The sequence below is a fragment of the Lynx canadensis genome, chromosome B1 (genome assembly GCF_007474595.2).
Source record: "Lynx canadensis isolate LIC74 chromosome B1, mLynCan4.pri.v2, whole genome shotgun sequence".
NCBI lineage: Eukaryota > Metazoa > Chordata > Mammalia > Carnivora > Felidae > Lynx > Lynx canadensis.
This window is the reverse complement of record NC_044306.2, coordinates 32418107-32439322: the sequence shown is the minus strand read 5'-3', so window position 1 is coordinate 32439322 and position 21216 is coordinate 32418107. Positions and strand designations below refer to the sequence as shown.

The following is a 21216-nucleotide window of genomic DNA, read 5'->3' as shown; positions in this document are numbered from 1 at the left end:
TCAGACGCTGAACTGAATGAGCCACCCAGGTGCCCCAATAATGTCCGAATTTTAGGGGCGCCTGGGTGGCTCCGTTGGTTAGGCGACCAACTTCAGCTCAGGTTATGTCCTCGCGGTTCGTGGGTTCGAGCCCCGCTTCTGGCTCTGTGCTGACAGCTCGGAGCCTGGAGCCTGCTTCGGGTTCTGTGTCTCCCCCCTTTCTCTACCCCTCCCCTGCTCATGCTCTGTGTCTCTCTATCTCTCAATAATAAATAAACGTCAAAAAAAAAAGTAATTTTTTTTTTAAAAAGTAATTTTAAAAAGCATCCAAGATTCTCACCAGTTTACTCCTGAATCACAGCTGCTCGTTTGATGTAGCCTTCGCTGTCTCTTTGCATTGCGATGCATTTGGAAGCCTAAAAGCATACCATATTTACCTATGCTTCTCTTGTCTTAAATATTGGGATCAGTTGGAAAACGGTGTTCTTGCTTATTTATATCCCTTGCAGGTATTAGCAGGTGAACTTACGGAGTCCTGACAGTGACACGAAAACTGCAGAGAGAGGGTACTGTGCCGCCGCCTAACACCAAGCAAAATGAACGTGCTACAAATCCAGTGTGATAATTTCGTGCCTCTAGTTGGGGGCTGGACGCAAACCACAATTCTAGAGAAGATTTAGGAGGTTTAAAAAAAAAAAAAAAAAGCTTTCCGAAATGACGGGTTTAGAAAGCATAATTCTGTGATGAACGGCTGCACAAAAATACTGTTTACAGAAGTACAGAGAAATTCCTCTCTGACAGTGGAGCAAAGTCCAAACGGTTCCATCTCGGTTTGGTAGGACACAGGGCGACGAAAAGTGCTTGGAAGAGACTATTGTTTCTCAGCTTGCCTGCCCCTCCCCCACGCCAGGATGAGGCTGAAGCCATCGATTGAGGCGAAGGCATTGTCCCGTGGCAGAAAAAACCAGCCAGTGATGTCTGGCTTGGTGTTCTAGCAGCTGGCTCTCTTGTGCCCTTTGGCATCCTAACTTGGGAGCAGGGTTTCCTGTTCAAATATCTTTTTCCCAACCTTGGGCCCTGATACGAACCTGGAACGCTTTCACAACATAGGACCCTATTCTTTCCCGTAAAAAAAGTATAGCCGAATCCTTTAAAGGTTTGAATGCTGACAGCTTAGAAACTTGTGAAAACGTTGTTAACCCCGTGCTCAAATTCAGCTTTCTTCTTGCAATACACCTGGAACAGATTGTGCGTCTGTTTTCTGGGCGATTTCGCATGGAACAAATTACAAGAGGGTTCTAGAACCCTGTTGGCAGATGCCTGAAGCTTTAAGTACGGTTTGCATCTACTCACTGTATGTATATGGCTGCTTTACACACATATTCCACTTACGGCCGGGGTTACTTAGGCAAGATGACCAGCTTGATGCCTGATGGACGTGGGGAATGAGGAAAATCATTACAGTAAATTACCTCTAGTAGGTGTCCAATAAATATTTAATGTAAGTTATCTGTTGATGGACAGATTAAATTGTGTATTCCCTCTGCCAGATAGAGGGTAGAGAAGCATCCATTGGGGTATGTGTATTTATTGAAATTTGTATAAAGAAGTGAAAGCCTTTATTCAAAGCCTCATCAAGCAAACAATTGTTTTTTTCTATTGTTGGGGGTGTATATAGCATTGCCAAGAATTGTTTAAAACATTGTTTTACTATTTGTTCGTTTCAACTTTTTTAGGTGCAAATGTTTGTGTATGTGAGATGTGCTATTGCCATTTAAAATTGTTGTAGAGGGGCGCCTGGGCGGCTCAGTCAGTTGAGCGTCCGACTTCGGCTCAGGTCATGATCTCAGGGTCCGTGAGTTCGAGCCCCGCGTCGGGCTCTGGGCTGATGGCTCGGAGCCTGGAGCCTGCTTTGGATTCTGTGTCTCCCTCTCTCTCAGCCCCTCCCCCACTCATGCTCTGTCTCTCTCTGTCTCATAAATGAATAAACATTAAAACAAATTTTTTTTTAATTGTTGTAGAATAGTGGTTCTTCACCTGAGAATTTAGATAAGAGAAAGACTATATAAATGATTAAAGTATTTACTTTATTTAGTAGTGTAGGGTGACTTTTGAATTTATACATATCAATGAAAGTCTTATTCATTCATGCAAAAACAATGAATGACTAAGGTATTAAGATATTATGAGGTTGACCTGCCCTCCGTCTTGTTTTGTTGTTGTTGTTCTATCCTTTCTCTAAAGGAGCAGAGATGAGTCATGATTCTATTTGAATTCTAAATCCTTTACCTATGGAGAAAATAAAGCTCTCATATAGATCTAAATTTTGACCGTGTAATAAACCCAAACTGCACATTTTCTAAATAGTCTGCTAATTGCCCCCTGGATTCCAGGCCAATGTTCTGATAGAATAGGAGGATGTATATTGCTGATATCTTTATATTATCTCAGATAACATAAAAGACTGTTTTCTTATGCCCTGACAGGTTGGTACAGAGGATATACCCTCCAAAATAAATCGAAAAAGGTATGGTTTATCATTCCATTTTTAATTTGAATCTGTCTGCTAGTTTTGTGTTACTCATTTTCTGCTCATTGCTGTCTCTAGACCTCGTTTGTGTTCTCTGTGATGGTTCTTCTTTAGACCTGAAAACACATTCTCTGACCTCAATGTTTAGGTAAAATGGCACAAGTCCCATCGGCCGTATTCCTTCCTGCCACCTCAAGGATAGAGGCCAGAGGTGAATTCACACACTGTGTCGGGCATTTTGCTTTCTGTCCCTCAAGCTAAAAAGGGTGGTGATACAGTGACATTGTTATTGTTGGCTGTCTCTTTCAGGGGGACCCGTGCTTTTTCTTAATCCTTGGGCTCCAATGCTTACATCCCAGAACTAAAGCGTCCCCCCATTTCTGCTTGATTCTATCCTTTATCACAAAATGGATAAGCCAGCGTCGTTGTTTCGAAACCGGGAACCTCCCAACCCCAGTAATACGTCATGAAATCAACTTAGTGGGTTATTAACCATCATTTTCCAAGAACCAAAACTCTGAAAAGTAGAAAAGAAAATGGAACACTGTGACAAATCCTGTTTCATGCAACTTTTGTTTGCGGCTCATACGTTTATGTATTTTCTGTATTTTAAATTATATTTTATGTATAGTTAAGTACCGGGTTGCCATGAGAATGTATCTCATCATGGGCAGAGAGTTTGAAAAATACTGACCCTAGCAGGTTCCTGTACCCAGTGCCAAAACTACTCATCAGCAAGCTACAGAAAATCTATTAGTTATGTTAATACCCCCCTCAGTTAATTTTAGGTCTGGTCAGTGCTTTTCCTTTGACGCAGCACCCTCTGGAGCATATGGAGTCAGCACTTCGTTTTCAAAGAGCAGAGTTGATAGGGCCATAGTATTTCCCAGTTAGTCCACATGCAAAAGAGCTCATTAGGAAAGGGGTAAGAGAAACATTTCAGATTTTATCATTGAAGTGAACAAAACAAAACAAAACAAAACAACAACAACCCAAAACCCACAGTTCTTATTTTTCAAACACAGCATGAGATACAAGTAATCTGGGCACATGACTCTCAAGAGAGCTCAGCGCGTAGAGAAGCCCCTTTCTACGAAGTGTAGGGCATTAGAAACCACTGTTTTGGTCAGGCTGTTTGTATATTTGGCTTTTAAGTCATACGCAGTATTTTCACATACACACGCACACACACACACGCATTTTGTTAACTTTGACAGTTTCATCATCTTCCAAAATAAAGGAGTATTTGCTCATAACACGAGTATCAACTCCCACAATTTTGGTTCTTTTTATCCCGCCCCAATCCTGATGCTGAATTTTTCTGCCCATAGTTTGATTCTTGTGCCACATGTTTTCATTTCCAGCTTAACTATTTTCATTTAATCGCTTGCTGGCTTTAAGTTCTCCAGACCTTCAAATAGGGATGTACGACAGGGATGTTCTTGTGCGAATGAAAGCATGATAAGACTAAATCCAAGACCTTCCGTCCTTTTAGGATCTTTGTACTCGGTTTATAGACACTCCTGCCGCTTGGTATGGGGTCAGCCCTATCAGTGTTTATTTTATTCACAATTAGAGAAACGATAGTTATTTCTTTTTTTTTTTTTTTAATTTTTTTTTTTTAACGTTCATTGGTTTTTGAGACAGAGAGAGACAGAGCATGAACAGGGGAGGAGCATAGAGAGAGGGAGACGCAGAATCTGAAACAGGCTCCGGGCTCTGAGCTGTCAGCACAGAGCCCGACGCGGGGCTCGAACTCACAGACCGTGAGATCATGACCTGAGCCGAAGTCAGACGCTGAACCGACCAAGCCACCCAGGCGCCCCAAACGATAGTTATTTCAAAACATGATTGGAGTTAACAGTTTTGAAGTTCTGAGTTTATTAAAGAGCAAGAATACTTATGCCACTTAACCCCCAATCTTTAAAAAAAAAAATGCTAACTTAAAAACAATGAGCCAAAACCCATTCTCAGATAAGGTCATATGAACTTAAAGAACAAACACAATTCTTGATTTTTAACTGGTGATTGTGAATCATGTTGAAACAAGCTCCCAGACCACACTCTTCCCTTTCAGAGAGTTACAGAATGTGAGGATCCTTTTTGCGCATAGACGACCGCGGTTTCTAAGGCATCCTGTGATGTCCTAATAGATCAAAATCGTCTTAACTAGTGCCCTTGTCGTCTTTGAAGAGTGAATGGAGTGCTTTGCTAGGATCTAAATGACAAGTTCCGGGTGTGTTTTTCAATTTTTTTTTTGTCTTCATTTTCTTAAAATCCTTAAACTTTAAATCTCAGCCTTATGAAGAATGATTTCAGGAAGAGCTTCCTTTAAGTCGGTGATAATTCAACGTTGCATTTCAATGAAATGGGAGGACAAACAAGGACCTGGCATTTACTTGTTGATTTTTAAGTTGAAGTATCTTCTTGGTGGAGAACTCCAGGAAGAATCTAGGGAATTCAGATAGTCATCATGAATTATGTTGAGCTTCTGACTCCCTTTCATTAAGAGATCCAGCCTATTTGAAACGCCCTTGTAATGCTGTTTTCCTGCCTTTGAGGGTCTTTGGGGGAGGAACTCTTTGAAAGGCCTATTATTTTAATGGAAATTTTGGGTGTCATTTATCAGCCAACCTAGCCATTTAGAGCAGTGATAAAATGAGCTTGTGGTTTTACAAATTGAAGAAGCCAAGAGCTTTGCAGAAACTGATTATTGATCCCGGCATGATTGTGGAAGTGTGGATAAGGGCAATATCTAGAAAGTCATTAGTTCATTTTTTTACTAAAGTGAGTTAAGTTGCATTGAGAAAGGAAAGCCAAAAATGAGATAGGCTTTAAATCAGTAACCTATCCCCCAAGTTTATCCTGCCTTTTTTTTTTTTTAGTTTATTTATTTTGAGAGAGAGAGAGAGAGAGAGAGAGAGAGAGAAAGTGGGGAGGGAAAGAAAGGGAGAGAAGGAATCCCAAGAAGGCTCCGAGCTCTCAGCGAGGAGCCCAATGCGGGGCTCAAGCTCATGAACCGTGAGATCATAACTTGAGCTGAAATCAAGAGTCGGACGCTTAGCTGACTGAGCCGCATAGGGACCCCATCCTGCCTTTCTGTGTATCAGATGGGCATAGGAAAAGTTCTACAAGGCTCAGATTTACCAGAGCAATTACATGGCCATAGGTGGGCGTATGCTCTCATGGAAGGAGGATGCCTACAGAGAACAGAGTGGTAATGCAACGAAACAAATATTCTGTTAACAGGAAAACCGTCAGGTCTGTAAATTTAGCATAAGTCATCTGCTGGTAGTCTGCTTAGATGTTACAAAATAAGTCACTGTTTTTATTTCACGTGCTTCTGACTTTGATTTGGACTTCTCCCAGTTATTAGGAGGAGACCAGTCATCAGATTACGAACGCCCAAAAATTTTAGCTGGTCCGTTATCCTCCTTGATGAGAAAAATCTGCTGTGTGGATATTCCTTGGGATTAGCAGTGTTACATCGCATTTTAACCTACAAATATGGCTCCACGTAACTATTGCTTTAAGTGATTCATCACTTACTAACTTCCCACTTCCCGTTTTTGTTTGTTTTTAACCATTTGATCGGTTTCCCAACATGACTTTGAGTCCTTCCTCTGTAATGAAAGAGGTCAGCGTCCCCTTGCTCCTGTGTGTGTTCTGGGGCTGCTCAGTAACAGACTGGCGTGGTACTTCCTTACTTAGACACCCTATGGTGGGGAAGGTAATGTACTTGTTTTGGGGTTCTTCCTGCCTGGCAGGAAAGGATGGCCATTTTGCCTTTGACTCAAGCAGTGGCAGGATCTCTCCTGCCATCACCACTTGTGGGAACAGCTCCATCTCAGATTTTCTTGCTGTTTCCTGTTTTGTTGACAAAGGGCTAAAATGGAGAAAGAAGAGTATTATTCAGGCAAACATAGCACACGAAACCGGACACCACACTGACCCCAGTGGTCGGTCACTGAATGCATTAAGGATCGCTGGGTACATACACGTCTTTGACCCGGTCCCCCAGGTAGGAGGATATTCCTCTCCCACCTTTGCGGTCAGCCACTCCCGACACAGAACGTCTACAGGGTCGCACTGACCTTTGCAGGTGCTGGGCTGGGAGCAGTTGGGCCAGTGGTGCCCATTAAATGAGCTCTTTTCCGACTTCTACTGGTCTGGCGTGCACACTGCCCTTAAAACAAAGAGCAGCAATGCCTTTTCCAGATGGCAGTTTCTCCATTTCTTGATGAATGTATCACCCAGTTAAACAATAGAAGCCGTTGGCATTTAGGAAAACTCAGATCCATGACCTGCTTTCTGGTGGTTAGATCTGATCTTCGCTTCTTCAGTTTCTACTGATTGGTTTCCAGTCTTTCTCTTGGGTCCGTCTGGGCCTTGGTTCTCCCATGGGCAATGTCACAATAGCGATGGAGAATCGCCTCTTAGGAATATAGAATGGAGAGCCATTTGAGACTGGATAATTAGAACTAATTGATTTGGGGCACATTTGGTTTAAGTAAAAGTGCTGACAGGGATTGTTTTAGAAAATCACTGTAATTTTATGGGCCACTAAGTACATAGCCCTCCATGTCACTAATTATGTGAAACCATTTAAAGGGAAGCATTTCATGGTACGATCTGGAGGGTTGTAGGATCTCACTGTGAAAGTCCTTGACATTACTGCGGCCCTGAGCTGACCCGGACATGTTTGCCTGTCCACTGGGGAAGCATCTCTCCTAGGCTCTGGGAACCCAGCTCTTAATTTCTGTCTTTTCAGCCATGCTTTCGTTTAGGTGCCAGTCAGGATGGTTGGCCTCCCGCAAGCCTGGCCGCAAACTCTAGCCACTGTCCAGGCATCCTGTTTCTTCCTCATTCATTCCTGATGCCCTCTGTGCTCTTTACGCTGAGATTCGTATAGCCGCATAACCAGAGTTCTTCTCTCTGTAGGGGATTTTCCCTGAAACGTATATCCATTTGAAGGAGGCAACCGTGGAAGACCGAGGGTAAGTTCCAATTCCAGGAAGGCTCCTAGAAGTTGGTGAAGATGTCAAATTATCATTAAAGAGTTTCTTTTGTGCAGGATTTCTCTCTTCTCATATGAGAGGGAAGTGAATAAAAACCTTTTCCTGACGTGGTTCTTTCTGTTACAATTGTCCCTCCCTGGCATCCTTCCCTAGAATCCTAAAGACGGGCAATGAATGATCGAAGGGCCCTTACCTTCCTTTTGTGCTGTCTGCTCACTGAGTGTTTGCGTGCTCATGTGTGCACATACGTGAAGCTTTGGCACTCTTTTGCGGGTAAGATCTGAGAGCCCCCAGTTTGTCACCCTTGGGACAGAGATGGGCAAGCTGCATCCCTACAGTAACCAGCACTAAAGCTTAGACAAGTCAGGTAGCCTCACTGCACCTTGGACTTTTCCAGTGCAGATTGGGGGCGATAAATCTGGCCCTACGTTGGTTGAGCTTAATGTAAAATTATGAAACAATGTGTCTGAACGTGGCCTGCAGATAATATCCATCAAGTTTTGGATGTTCTTATTCTTCATCCACCCTGCCGTGTGTCCTGGAAAGTACTTCCTCTGTGGCCACTAAGAGGAGTAAGACGCTCGGCCTGAAGTGGAAGAGAGAGACACTGTGTGGTTGGTGAGCCCAGGGGCCGGAGAGTTAAGGAGGGAAGGAGAGCCTGGCATCCCAGGGCTCATAGAGAGTGGAACGGATCAGAGTCACGCAGGCTCAAGGCATCAAAGGACAGTCTCGGTCGTCAGTTCTGCATCCGTGTTTTATAGACGAGAGGTGGAGACATGCCCCAGTTCACACGGCTACTTTTCAGTAGCAGAACCAAGGCTGAAAACCAGGCGTCCTGCCCTTCCGGAGAAGCTTCCTTCCAGTGGGCCATCCGTGGGGAAGCCTCCATTGTCAAGCTGGCGAAAGGGCACGCAGGGAGGCATGATCCCATTAACTAGGGCTGACAGGTAAAAATGCAGGGTGCCCAGGTGAAAATCAGATAACAGCAAGTACTTGTTTACAGTAAATATGACCCAGGTATTTCATGAGTCATACTTGTACTAAAAAAATTATTTTAGATTATATTATACATATTATATATCATATATTATATATGTTATATATGTTGTATATACAATTATATAATATGATATTATATAATCATATATATGATATATATTATATAATTGTATATACAATTATGTACAATAATTGTATATACGTATACACATATACATATACAATAATTGTATATACGTATACACATATACATATACAAATATACACATATATCACATATAATACATATATTATATATGATATAATATAATTGTATATACAACATATATAATATAATATATGGTATATTATATAATATAACATGATATATAATATATTAATATTAATAAATATCAATATATAATAATATAGAAAACATAATTATAATATATACTATAGGTGATATACTTATTATAATTATATATAATATATATTACATAATTTATATATAGTAAATACTATAATTTTAATTATATAATTATATGTTTTATATATTATGTCATATATATTACATATGTAATATAATGCAGATTATAGATTATGGATTATTTTAATCTGTCTGAAATCCAAACTTAACCGGGCGTCTTGTAGTCTTAATTAAGTCTGGCAATCCTACCACTATTTGCCATTTGTTCGCTTGCCCTTACTCTCCTTTTCTCCTTTTGCTCATCATAAAAATAGCAGAGGATTGATGTGAATAGATATCGGGCCCGCTTTGTTGTAAGTCTCCTGTGAGCGGGTGAGGAGTTTGGTTTGTATGCGTTTTCAGTGCAGCGAGGCAGCAGATAAGAATCCTGAGCATCACTTCATAAGAGAGCACTGCCTCGGTCCCTAGCAGCAGGTCCTGGTTGAGGTTACAAGCCCCACGACCCCTGTGCCATGAACACTTCACCCTCTCTCCCTAATGAAACGGTTGCTTGGCAGAACGAGCTAAAATACTGGCTTTGGGGCTTCCATCCCTCGGAATCACCGAAGCCAGCAGTGACTGATAACCATTGCTCCTGTAACGATCCGAAATGGGGCAGTCCAGGCTGGGCCATGGGTCCATCTCATTGCAGAAATGATTCCTTTTGAGAGCTGTAGCGCTAAGGTCCTTCTCTTTCCCTCAGATGCCTAGGGGTAATAAAGTCTTCCAAACAAATTTCCCCACAACGGGTGAGTTTGGTCTTGTCTCCAGCCTAACCAGCCCCACTCCCGTCTTTGACCTGTGGGGAATATGACCTCTGTCAAGAAAAGCAGGGATGACCGACCCAGAGTAACACGAGCCTCTGTCTGGTTCTCTTTAGGCAGCACGAGACCGTGATCCCTGGTGAGCTCCCACTGGTGCAGGAGCTCACGTCGACCCTGCGAGAATGGGCTGTCATCTGGCGCAAGCTCTATGTGGTGAGCTTTCCCCGGGTCTTGAAGCTGGTGGCGTTATTTTCTGGTCCTGTCTGTTCTGCTGCAAGGTGTCAGCAACATATGAGCTCTCTGCATGGAGTAGGGTGCAACCATTGTTGTGTTCCATTGTATGGAACCCCCCGTACCTCAGCCAGAAACCAGAGGATGGGGGACACACTGATGGAGTCCATAAAAAGAGAGTGAGGGAGTGAGAGCATGAGTTGGGGAGAAGGGCAGAGAGGAGGAGAAAGATAGACGGACAGAGAGAGAGGGAGAGAGAAAATCTCAAGCAGGCTCCGCACTGAGAGTGGAGGGCTCTGTCCCATGACCCTGGAATCATGACCTGAGCCAAATCAAGACTTAGGCTCAACCGACCAAGCCCCCCAAGTGCCCTGTCTTTTTTATTATAGCCATGCTAGTGTGTGTAAAGTGTATCTAACTTTGGTTTTGATTTGGTGGCTGATGACCGTGAGCATCTTTTCATGTGCCTTTTGGTCATTTGGATATCTTCTTTGTAGGAATGTTCGTTCACGTATTTTGCCCATCTTAAAATTGTGCTATTTGCCTTTTTATGATTGACTTGTAAGGACATTTTGTCTCTTGTCAGAGATATGATTTGAAAACTCACTCTGTGGGTTGTTTTTTCCCTTTCTTCATGGTACTCTTCGACGCACGAAACTTGTTAATTTTGAAGAAGTCTGATTTTCCTATTTTTTGGTTCTGTTGTTTGTGCTTTTGGTAGCCTAAGAACCAAAGGGTGTTATAAATACAGGATCTTGTTGTCTGCTTCTTTTCCCAAAATTAATGCCTTTTATTTCTTTTTCTTGGTCTTTTGCACTGGCTGGAACCTCTCCTACGATGCTGAATAAAATTGGTGAGAGAAAAAGAAAAAGGTCCGTATAATGGACCATACAGTGGTTGATAACCATCATATTCTCATTGTCCTGGGGTAGGGTCATTGATGACACGAGATGGTGGAAGGAACAGTGGAAACGCTCTTAGCCTTTTGATGTGTAACCCAGTGAATAGGAATTTGTCAGTGTTTCACCGCCCAGCCACGTGAGGACTCCCGTAAGGGTGGCACACGGCAGCCAGCGTACCTTACCGACCCCCCGCAAGTTAAGTGGGATTAAGTCACGGTCTTAAGTCTTCTCTTTGAGGCCAACTCGAAGGACTATTTCTCTCGACAGTGGTTTGACCTCATAGTGCTAGTAAGATACACTAGTGCAATGGGAAATTACACAGGAACCAGCCCATTGTCTCCACGATAACCCATAATCACAAGTTGTGTGTAGGTTTGCAATCAGGACGAGGTAGATGTGACCTTTAATATTATCGGGCTGAGAACACCCGGGGCAGCTGTCTTGCCAGAGGCCAGGAATGCTCAAAGTCCCCAGGCAGCAAGTTTGCATCTGTGTCCCACACCAGGAAGCTCTTTCCTTGACATCGGGATGCACAAATATCCTTTGCTGACATTCCCTCTTTCTTGGAGACCCGGAGGTAAGTGAGCGTCACTAGGTCCTGCCTCCATTAGCATCTTTCCCGGCTGACCGGGAATTCTCACGGTGAAAGCTTATTCTCTCATTCGATGCATGCATGAGTGCAGTGAGGGAGGAGACTGGACCCGATGTCCTGGAAGCCATTCTCTTTCCTTTATGTGACTTTGTTTATTTAGGGTTTTGTTCAGTCATGTGTTGACTCTTCATTTGAACTCTCAAAAGCCGATCTTAATAACTTATGGAGAACACCTCCCTCTAGACCCTTAATATTAAAAACAGTAATCAGAAGCTCATTCTAGCATAACTTCTAAGAGTTAATGTATGATTCCATTTCCATCGTGGGCTGGTGTTACCCATGATGGATCACAGCAGCAGAAATCACCAACCCCTTCTGTGGACAAGCACAGGATTTTTCTCTGCCTGCCCATCTTTCAAGGCCTAGTTCAAGTTCGTTCTTCCTTATCGTGTGGCTTCTAACCAGACCAATCCATAACGTTTCCTTTTGGACCGCTGGAGCACTTACTGAGGCCATCATCCGGCCCTCAGGGCATACTGCATTGTAATGCCAGTGCTCTTTTGATCTCTTTATGTGTAATTGAGGGGTGAGCTACCTGTAGGTTCTTAAATCAGGAACTCCGGGAGGACAGACCTGCCCTTTTAAGCCCACTGGCCGACATCAATCATTCGATATGTCTGTTGAAAGCACTCTCTGGTTCTGGTTAATTGATCAGTTAGTGTTGGATGCGCAGCAAGTTTGATAGATGAGAATTGCATATACACGGGTTACTGCCTTAATGCATTCCTTCTGGAAATTGGTGCGTGGTGACACGTACCGGATAATTAGTACTGGGAAATGAGATCTTTAACGTCGTAATGTCAGAGAGTGGAGAATATGGACGCGGTCGACTTTCTTGTTGAGACACAACGATTGTGCTTCATTATCTGTGTCTTCCACATGTTTACAGGTGAATCTATCATGTTGATTGTTGGTAGAAATGATAAATAAGTGAAGTAGGGAGGAAGAAGTCTGATTCGTGTATTTGGGCTTCCAGAAACCCGTACTGCTTAAATGGTGGTAAGCCCAGGGCGAAGATTTCCTATGAGGGCGTTTCACTATTTAATAGCAGAAAGAAAGAGAGAGAGAGAGGGGAGAAAGAAAGAGAGAAAGAAAAAAGAAGGAAGGAGGGAGGGAAGGAAGGAAGGCAGGCAAAGAAAATAACTTCTGTCTTCTCTCAGAGGACAAGATTAACTTTTCCTCTCTTAATATTGACAGCTAATAAAGTAATCATTTTGCTAATTGTGAATATTTAAACATGTCTTATAGCTGCTATAGGTGACTAAAACACGTTCATTGTGGGAATCTTAATCAATTGATAGGGCTCAGCAATCTGCTTCTGCTTTTGATACTTGCTTATTCATTAAAATATAATCCACTTAGGGGTGCCTGGGTAGCTCAGTCGGCTAAGCATCTGACTCTTGATTTCAGCTCAGGTTATGATCTCATGGTTAGTGAGTTCGAGCCCTACATCGGGCTCTGCATTGACAGTGTGGGGCCTGCTTGGAATTCTCTCTCCTTTTCTCTTTCTCTCTCTCTCTCAAGATAAATAAACTTAAAAAAAAAAGTTAAAAAAAAATAAGCCACTTAAAATGGGTTCATTATTAATCATGACTTTCTTTTCTTCCTGTTCCTTCCTAAAATATTGACAGTTCGCTTCAGGCAGAATTTCTGAATTCCTTTCTTAAAAATTTGTGCATCAAAGTAGCAAACCTCAAATATTACACTTTACTGGGAAAAAAGGTAAAAGGACCCCATTTTCACCCCTCCCCATCCCACCCATAGTTTTATCAGTGTTTTTGATTTTTCTGATTCTGTAAAGTCTTTCAATTTGTGTAAAGATAAATATGGATTTTACTAATCCACATCAATACTTATATTTTTCTTGTGCATTTCCTCCTTCAGACTTTGAGACCGGGTGTTCTGTTTGATATCTGTAAAGATACTTGTGGACTCTTACAACATGCATATTTCTCTACAGCACATTTACTGGTTCTCTCCTTCTCAGTCTGTGCTCATGAGAAATTTATGGAGTAGATCCAGAGTCTTGTATGAGGGGAAGGTGCCATCCACTAACCAGTGTAAGCCCAGCCATGTAGACACAGGTAATTATTCTAGACAGGGAAGACATTTGGATAGCTGTGATTTATTTTTAGCAGTCACACTGTACCCTTGTGAAATAACCATAAATATGTTTTAAAGGTTTCGTGGAAGAGAGGGGAACCCACTCGTCCAAAGCACAGAGAAAAAAACGATGACAACCCACATGTGCCTTCTTTTCCTCTTTGTTAATATTAGCGCCAGTCTTTGCCATTTAATTGTCTTTCCTGGTGATGGCGGTTTTATGCTTTGGGGAGAAAGCAGGCTGTGGGAGACAAACCCTGGGCTAGAAATCGGGAAGCTTGGCCCTGCACTGCCTAGCTCTTAGGCAAGTCACTTGACGTCTCCAAGCGTCATCTGGATTCTGCCCCTCTGTGAAAGTGACATAAAATCTGCCTTGCTGACTCCATGGAATTGTGAGAGCATGAAAAGAGATGGCAGCTGTGAAATCATGGGGCAGACTGAACATCCGGGACTTTGCAGATATCATTCTTGCTGCTGTCCTAGCTTGAAATAGTAGCCTCTCTGGACGTCCTCCCTCTGGGCAGCCTTGACTTGGCATCCCTCTGACCCAACTCAGAGTCTCTGAAGCTCCCTTGTGTGTGCCCCCTGAGCCCCCTCTCCATCCAAGGCCACTTCCTTTGCCTTGTGTTATCATCTTAGGCGGGGCGGCCTTGAGCACTCAGTAACCAGGCTGTTCCTCACTGCAGATAGTGAGCCTCTTTCGTGTAGACTCAAGTCTGGGAGGCATGGATCACTCCAGAAATGCAAAGGGAAGCATGCCAACGCAGAGTGCAAATTCCCCACAGTTTCTGGCTTTGTCTACGCCGCTGTTTCTCCCCTGGAGCCTGTCTAGTGGGTGTGTTTTCAGTGGTGAGTCAGGAAAGGGGGAAACATTGTGAATGAGGAGGTGGTCGCCTAGTGAAATGGCAAGATGGTGGACGCTGGGGTCAGATAGGTGACCAGTTCTTACATTCTGGTTTGCACCCTTACTTGGTATGTACTTTTATATTCAGGAAAAAAACAAAAACAAAAACAAAAAGCAGGAAACCCAGTAATTGTTACCACAAACAAACAAACTGAAACAGCAAGAACTCAGATCCTGAAGGCAGGGATTTGGGTCCAGGGTATGCCACTAAGCTGATTCTGCAGGCTGAGACAAGTCCTTTGACCCCTAGGTTTTATTTTTCTTACCTAAAATGGTAATTACATATTACATACCCCTTGCACGCTTGCTGTAAGGATTCAGTAGGATAATCTGTATAAAACTCCCAGGACACCGCCTGGCACTTTGTCATCAAAATGTGACAGCCCCCAACTATCCCCTTGCAGCACTGCTTCTGTGGAATGCTGCCCCCAAGTCGTTTCAGGGTGCTCTCCAACTTGGGGCTGATGGGTGGGCTCCCTTCCAGCTCTGTGCGAATTTAAACACCCTCTGTCAGTGGTTTCACACGTATTCTGTCCATTCTTCTCTGCTGCATCTCAGGATCATTCGTTCTCCCCAGCCTGGGAAAGTACATCCAGTGAGCTGAACTTCTTTCCTTTCTAGCAACACATCTTCCACTCGAGTTCCTCCAGCCGCAAGGGCGGACGCCTGTGCATTGATTTAAACATCACGGGACTATGGTAATACCCAGGTGTCCCTTTTTCAGTAACAACCCAGCAACACTTCTTGAATCCGTGTGAATCTACACCCCACGTTCTAATCCGTTTTCTCAACCAATAATCAGGACTTGAAAACTGACAGGTTAGGGTGTATTTGTGGGGACAGATGGATGGAAATGTTTGAAAGAGGTACTGTCCTGGAAATTCTGAGATATTTGGTGATGGTGAACATACTCTAGAACTTCTCCCCTCCCGAGATTTAGCTACGTGCTACTCCCCAGCTTCCGGTTGGAGAAATGGTTCAGTGAGTGTTGGTCAGCCGGCCTGATTGGCCCATACAATTTTGGGAGGCTGAACCTAACCCTTCTTCCCCACAGAAAAGAAATAGGAGACAAGCCTGGTGGTGGGTAGAAGGTGGTTAATGCGTGATGTAGAATCACGTGAACGTAATTGCTAAAATGTAGCTCATAGAAGGGACTGATCTCTCGTTTAAAATTCGCCAGTGCGATAAAACCTTGAGCTGGTCTGTATGTAGTTCTGCAAAAATCTGGCGCGGAGCAAGTGCCCAGAGCTGAGGTGGGCTCGGGGAACTTGCCAGACACAATGGATCGCCTTTCTTCCCATCGTTGCATATCCACGCAGATTAAAGCTACTCAAGTCTAATCTTTCTGAACTGGTGGTTATTACTGGCTGCCAGGGCACATGCTCTGAAGTGTAATTAAGCTCGGTCCCATGATTGGAAGCCAGCGTCTGATTGCTTATTACCAAGGACAGAAAATTCCCATAGAAAACTGTGTCTCGTTTTCAGGACATTTCATCTGCAAGCCCTGCTGGGGCGTGGCTCTCGTGGGAGACAAGATGGGACGTGGCAGTGACTGGGGCCGGGCAGGGGGCGAGCTTTGGGTGTTTTCCCGGGTTTGTTTTACTCTGTCTGGGTCGCCTGCCTTTCAGGATTTCTCGCGCTACTTCCTGCGGCACAAGATTGCCTTCCTGGAACCTGGTCTTGAAAAATGAAGCCTTTGCTAGTCAGGCAGAGCCTTTTTCTGGGAAAGAGAAGAGGCCTCGCTAGCGTGGAGAGAAAGAGTATCCGGGGCCCCGTGGGTTCCCGTTCACCCAGAGAGCAGAGTCCGTGCAGCATGAGGACGCCCAGGAGCCAAGAGGCCACTCCAGACCCCAGGAGTTATAGACACTGGGCAAAGCCAGGAGAGTCACGGCAGAGAGATCTACCCGGGTGGAATTCGATAGAGCGTGTGAGCCCATCAGGAGTGAGATGGTCAGAGTCGGATACAGTCAATCAGGAAGTTGCTTAGAAGAGTAATTAAGTTTAACATCTCGGCCATAGACTCACAGACGCTCATCCCCGGGAATGGATCCCAGACCCAGTCCCTTTGTTTTACAGATGGGCGTGTATCTCAGAGGGAGTGATTTGCTGAAAGTCATTTCGCGAGCCAGTGACAGAATTAGAAGTCGTGACCAAGTCCCCATACTTTCTGTCCAGCGCTTTGGCCTCGGAATCAAAATCGGCACAGAAGGGGAAAGGCTGTTGGACAGAGGAGCTATTCCTTTGCTGATGGAGAGGTGGAGGACCAGAGAAAAGCCTTTGTCTTCTGCATTCTTTGGGAAAGTGACCAGAAGCCAGGTTTTCTGACACCCAGGGAGGTGGCGTCACTGTCTCAGTGGCCCCTAGGATTTCTAAAATACTCAATGGGGGGCTTCTCTATCCCTGCCACTATTGAAGGCAAAGCTGTTTTTTCTTGCGACTTTGTTTTTAATCTCTAGAAATTGTTAGAGAAAGAGCATGCACGAGAAAACCATTCATAATAGAAATGTAAAAAGTGAGACCTTCGAGATCTTGAAGTGAAAAACAGGGAGAACTTCTAAGCAAGGGCAGGAATGCCTATATTGTCTGGTCGGAGACTATTTCGATTTCTCTATTTCACGCAGCTGTACCTGAAATTGAAATCAGAGTGTTGTTTTACATCTGAGCTGTCAAAATTCATTCTTGAGTCACTCCCGTCCCAGGATTGTGCTGAGTTTTGCAGAGAGGATCAGAGAGATTGTTAAATAAATTCCCTGCTCTCTTAAATTATGTGACAGCGGCGGCTAATGCAAAAAAGGCTGGGGTGCCTGGGTGGCTCACTTAATCGTCCGACTTCAGCTCAGGTCATGATCTCACGCCTCACAAGTTCGAGCCCCACGTCCGGCTCTGTGCTGACAGCCTGGAGCCTGCTTTGGATCTTGTGTCTCTCCCTGTCTGTCTCTGCCCCTCCCCTGCTTGTGCTCTGTCTCTCTGTCTCTCAAAAATAAGTAAACATTAAAATATTAAAAAAAAAAAGGTTGGGATTAATGATAACAGAGAAGGTACTCTGCAACAGGCAGGCTTGGGCAGTGTAGGATTTAGGAAAGAAGACAGGAAGAGGTGTGTGAAGGCAGAACAGGTGGAGACTTGGGTCGTTGGCTCAGGGGCTTGTGGGGAGGGTTCGGTTTTCTCCTCACCTGCCCTCACGGGCTTCCCAGGAACCCATAAAGTGTCAGGGTCCAGCTGTTACCCAGAGCATCCTACTTAGAACAATTTCAGAAATTCACGTCCGTAAAGTAAATGGGGAAGTGGCTTCCTTTGGTGTGTTCCAGCTTGTCTCTTCAGAATTAATTGGGCACAGTGAATCACAGAAGAATGGCTGTCTTCATCCTTCTTTTGGGGGGTGGGGGAACTTGGCAAAGAAGGCTGATATGGACAGGCAATAATTAAATCGCCCCGGATAGTGTCTGATATCATTGAGACCAAGAACTTGTGAGCATGTGCCACAAAGCACTGTCTCTCAGAAGGGATCCCCTGAGTCTGAGCCCTTTATTTTTTTATCATAATACGAGAAATAATATCTTCATTAGAATTTTTTAAAACCCACCAAAACAGCTAAGTAAGAGTAGACAAATAGGTTGCAAGAAAGAAAAAAAGAAAAAAAAGATCCCTTTCTTGCCCAGCAGCTTTGAAAGGCAAAATTTTACAGCCTCAATTTCTCATTCCTTTCGTGAAGTTGAAAGACAAGGGGATGGCAATATTTTATATAGAATTACGTGGGGAAAAAAAACAGGGTTTTTACCTTTGCTTATTAAAAATGAAACTTTTTAAAGTCTCATCTTTATGCTTTTCAAAAGACTGACTGATGAGAAAGAGGCAATTCAGAAAATGCCAAAAGCATGAGAGGTAGCTAATTGCAAAATGTTAAGCAGGTTTCGCGTTCTGTGTTTTTCGGATCCATAGTGTTAACGGAGCATATAAGCCAGTTCTTCGACTCTCTCCTTAGTGTTCTCACAGGACGTTGAACTTCTTTTAGGGCTTTTATCACACTCTGCTAATCTCACTGCTGTCTCCCCCTATCCTGGCCCAACTTCTGCACCGAGGGCTCTTCGCTCTGTGTTTGCTCTTTGTTCGGGAGTACCTTGGGTGTTTTCAGTATCTTGATTGTACTTGATAACTTGCCCAGGAATCTGCCCCAGGGATTGTTGTAGAAGAACATCACAAAAGAACATGCTGTACAGCCATTGACAATTTTCTTTGTGTATGTGCGTGTGTGTGTGTGTGTGGGGGGGGGGGGGGGGGGGGAGTTGCATTGTCTTTACAACAGATAAAAATAGTTCCTATAATTTGAAAATGTATAGTTACATAAATATATCATGACTTTTCACCTATAAATAAAAAAGAAGTGATTTCGTAGTATTTATGGGGTGATTGGAATTGTGCAAGTTTTTATTTTAAATAAACATGTGAAAAGCGATCCACAAAACGGTTTTGTTTGAGGACTGTATCTCAAATGTCTTCCTTCTCCCATGTACACCCTATCATATTTCAACCATTTATTTTTCTTCTGGCACTTTTCATAATTTAAAATTATCTCCTGTGTATATAAATATTCTATGTTCATTATTTATGTAAACAATATTGTATAAATAATTGATATATATTATTTACATATATAATCATATATTAATCATTTAGATAAAATCAAGGTCTTAATGGCTTGGACATCAGATACTTGCCTCTTAAAATGATAGAGGTACATATAATTAGTTAGTCATAAGTTCGTTTGGTTCAGGTATAGAAGTTCTTACCGAAGCCCAGAATAACGGTTTAATTATTGTAGGTCTAACAATTTTCGGGATGGTCTAACAGTTTTATGGGGACTTTAAATAATATTTTCCATTTGACTTTCCATTATCCTTTATCTCTGATATAACAGTTCTTTCTCCATCCATAATTTACTTATGTGGCACATTTTATAGAACGCCCACCCTCCACCAGCTCCTAGGGATACAAAAATGAACAAGCTCCTCGTCCTGTAGAAGCTGACTGTCTTAAGAAGAGAGTCAAATGGGCCAGGGTGGTCCAGGTTCTGAGTGACATGATGAGAGTCAATCCCAGGAGCAATGGTAGGGATAGCCAGCCCACAGTTAGGGTTTCAAGCAAGAGACTTCTAAGTTGAGACCAAAGAAGTAAGAATTAGCAGTTGGCGGAGCTCATAGCGTGTGAGGAGGTGTGAAATGGGGGGGGGGAGTTTGGGGGGGAAGAGGGAAAAGGGGTTCCAGGTAGGGGAAGTACCATATTGAGAGGGTCTGGAGCACTCCAGAGAAATGGGCGTAGCTTTTAATGGGAGGAGTGTAGATTTTTGAAGTAGAGATTGGTGCAAAATGTAGCTGGGAATGTGGGCAGGACCCAAGATAGGAGGGAGTTTACAGTGTGATTGCTGTGTCTGGAAGACAGAGGAAATCCCTGGAGGGTTGAAAACAGAGGTGGGACATGGCTGAACTTAGGGTACATGGATGATTTGACATACTTATGCGTTAAGAATAGTCATCCATTCTACACTGGCTTATCTGATTCGAAAGTTGAAATAGGGTAGGGAGTGGGAGTGGCCTAGAGCAAAGCCATCCCTGTTTTTAAAAGATCCCTTTGAAGTTCACAACTTCATGGCAAAACGAATGGCTTCAGTAACACCTTATACAGTAAGAGCCAAGTCAAAAGATATTTCCATCCTCCATCACACCTTCATATTTTTGTTCTTTCCTCCGCCTCACTTTCCCATCCTAGAACAACAAGGTCACACTTTTCCGCCAGCTGCAGCAGATGACCTATAGCCTGATTGAGTGGCGGTCCCAGATCCTGTCTGGAACGCTCCCCAAGGATGAACTGGCAGAGCTCAAGAAGAAGGTCACAGCCAAAATTGATCACGGCAACAGGTAAACGAGGGATGAGTTCGCTGAGGACTTGGAAAGAGATGGGCGCATTCATGCTAAGGCCATCCCTTGCCATCAGCTTTTGATCTTGGAGTTGTCGAAGAATAATGCTTCCTGCCCTCTTTTTCACGTTGGAAGGCATTTAATTTTGTTGGAAAAATTTGGCAGTCCCTTCCTAGGCCAGACCCTGCGCTTGGATGTGTGTCAGGGAGATGACAGATGATCAGGGAAGAGGAGACTTCCCTGCCAAACAGACGGAAAGAGACAGCACATCGGAAGTCACATTTTCTGAGGCCTGGGACCGTATCAACTTTTATTCGAACAGTGGATTTTAAATCCGCATCAGACTCATTCTCTTTCTCCCCATGCTCCCTAACTGGGACTGTTGTTTGCAGTGTATGAAAACCAAATTTACAAGAAGAGTAAACCATATTTTTAGCCTGTTGATTAGGTCGCCAGTAACCTCCAAAGAGTTTATCACTTCATTAATCTTCCGATTAGCTCAGGCAGATACATAGGTTCCAGACATTACTGACCTTATGAAAGCGAGAAAGCCGCCAATTCATGAATTTATGTGGGCTGGGGTTCGTTCTCCTGACCAGCTCCTTTTACAAGACAGGGGTGATTCCTTCATTAGTCTTGTTGATGATCTCTTTGCCTTTTAGTTTCATTTTCTACATTTCTTCAACTTGTGCATACATGATTTTTCTCCCCTCCCCTATTACCCTACTTCTCCAACCTCAGGACTCTTGGATCTACTTCTGAGACCTGTTAACATAC

The 21216-nt window shown here is 43.5% G+C and overlaps 1 protein-coding gene across 11 annotated transcripts in view; it reads left to right on the top strand.

Moving 5' to 3' along the window:
* DOCK5 (dedicator of cytokinesis 5) overlaps window positions 1-21216 on the top strand; it is a 221998-nt gene that overhangs the window by 80363 nt on the left and 120419 nt on the right. For 6 of the 11 annotated variants that reach the window (XM_030312351.1, XM_030312349.1, XM_030312352.2 and 3 more), the window contains exons 3-6: window positions 2466-2506; window positions 7451-7506; window positions 9852-9948; window positions 20291-20439. In XM_030312351.1, coding sequence (XP_030168211.1) covers window positions 2466-2506; window positions 7451-7506; window positions 9852-9948; window positions 20291-20439 — 343 coding nt within the window. The remainder of the gene's footprint in view (window positions 1-2465; window positions 2507-7450; window positions 7507-9851; window positions 9949-20290; window positions 20440-21216) is intronic. The other 5 variants (XM_032592834.1, XM_032592835.1, XM_030312355.1 and 2 more) reach the window with 2 other exon arrangements.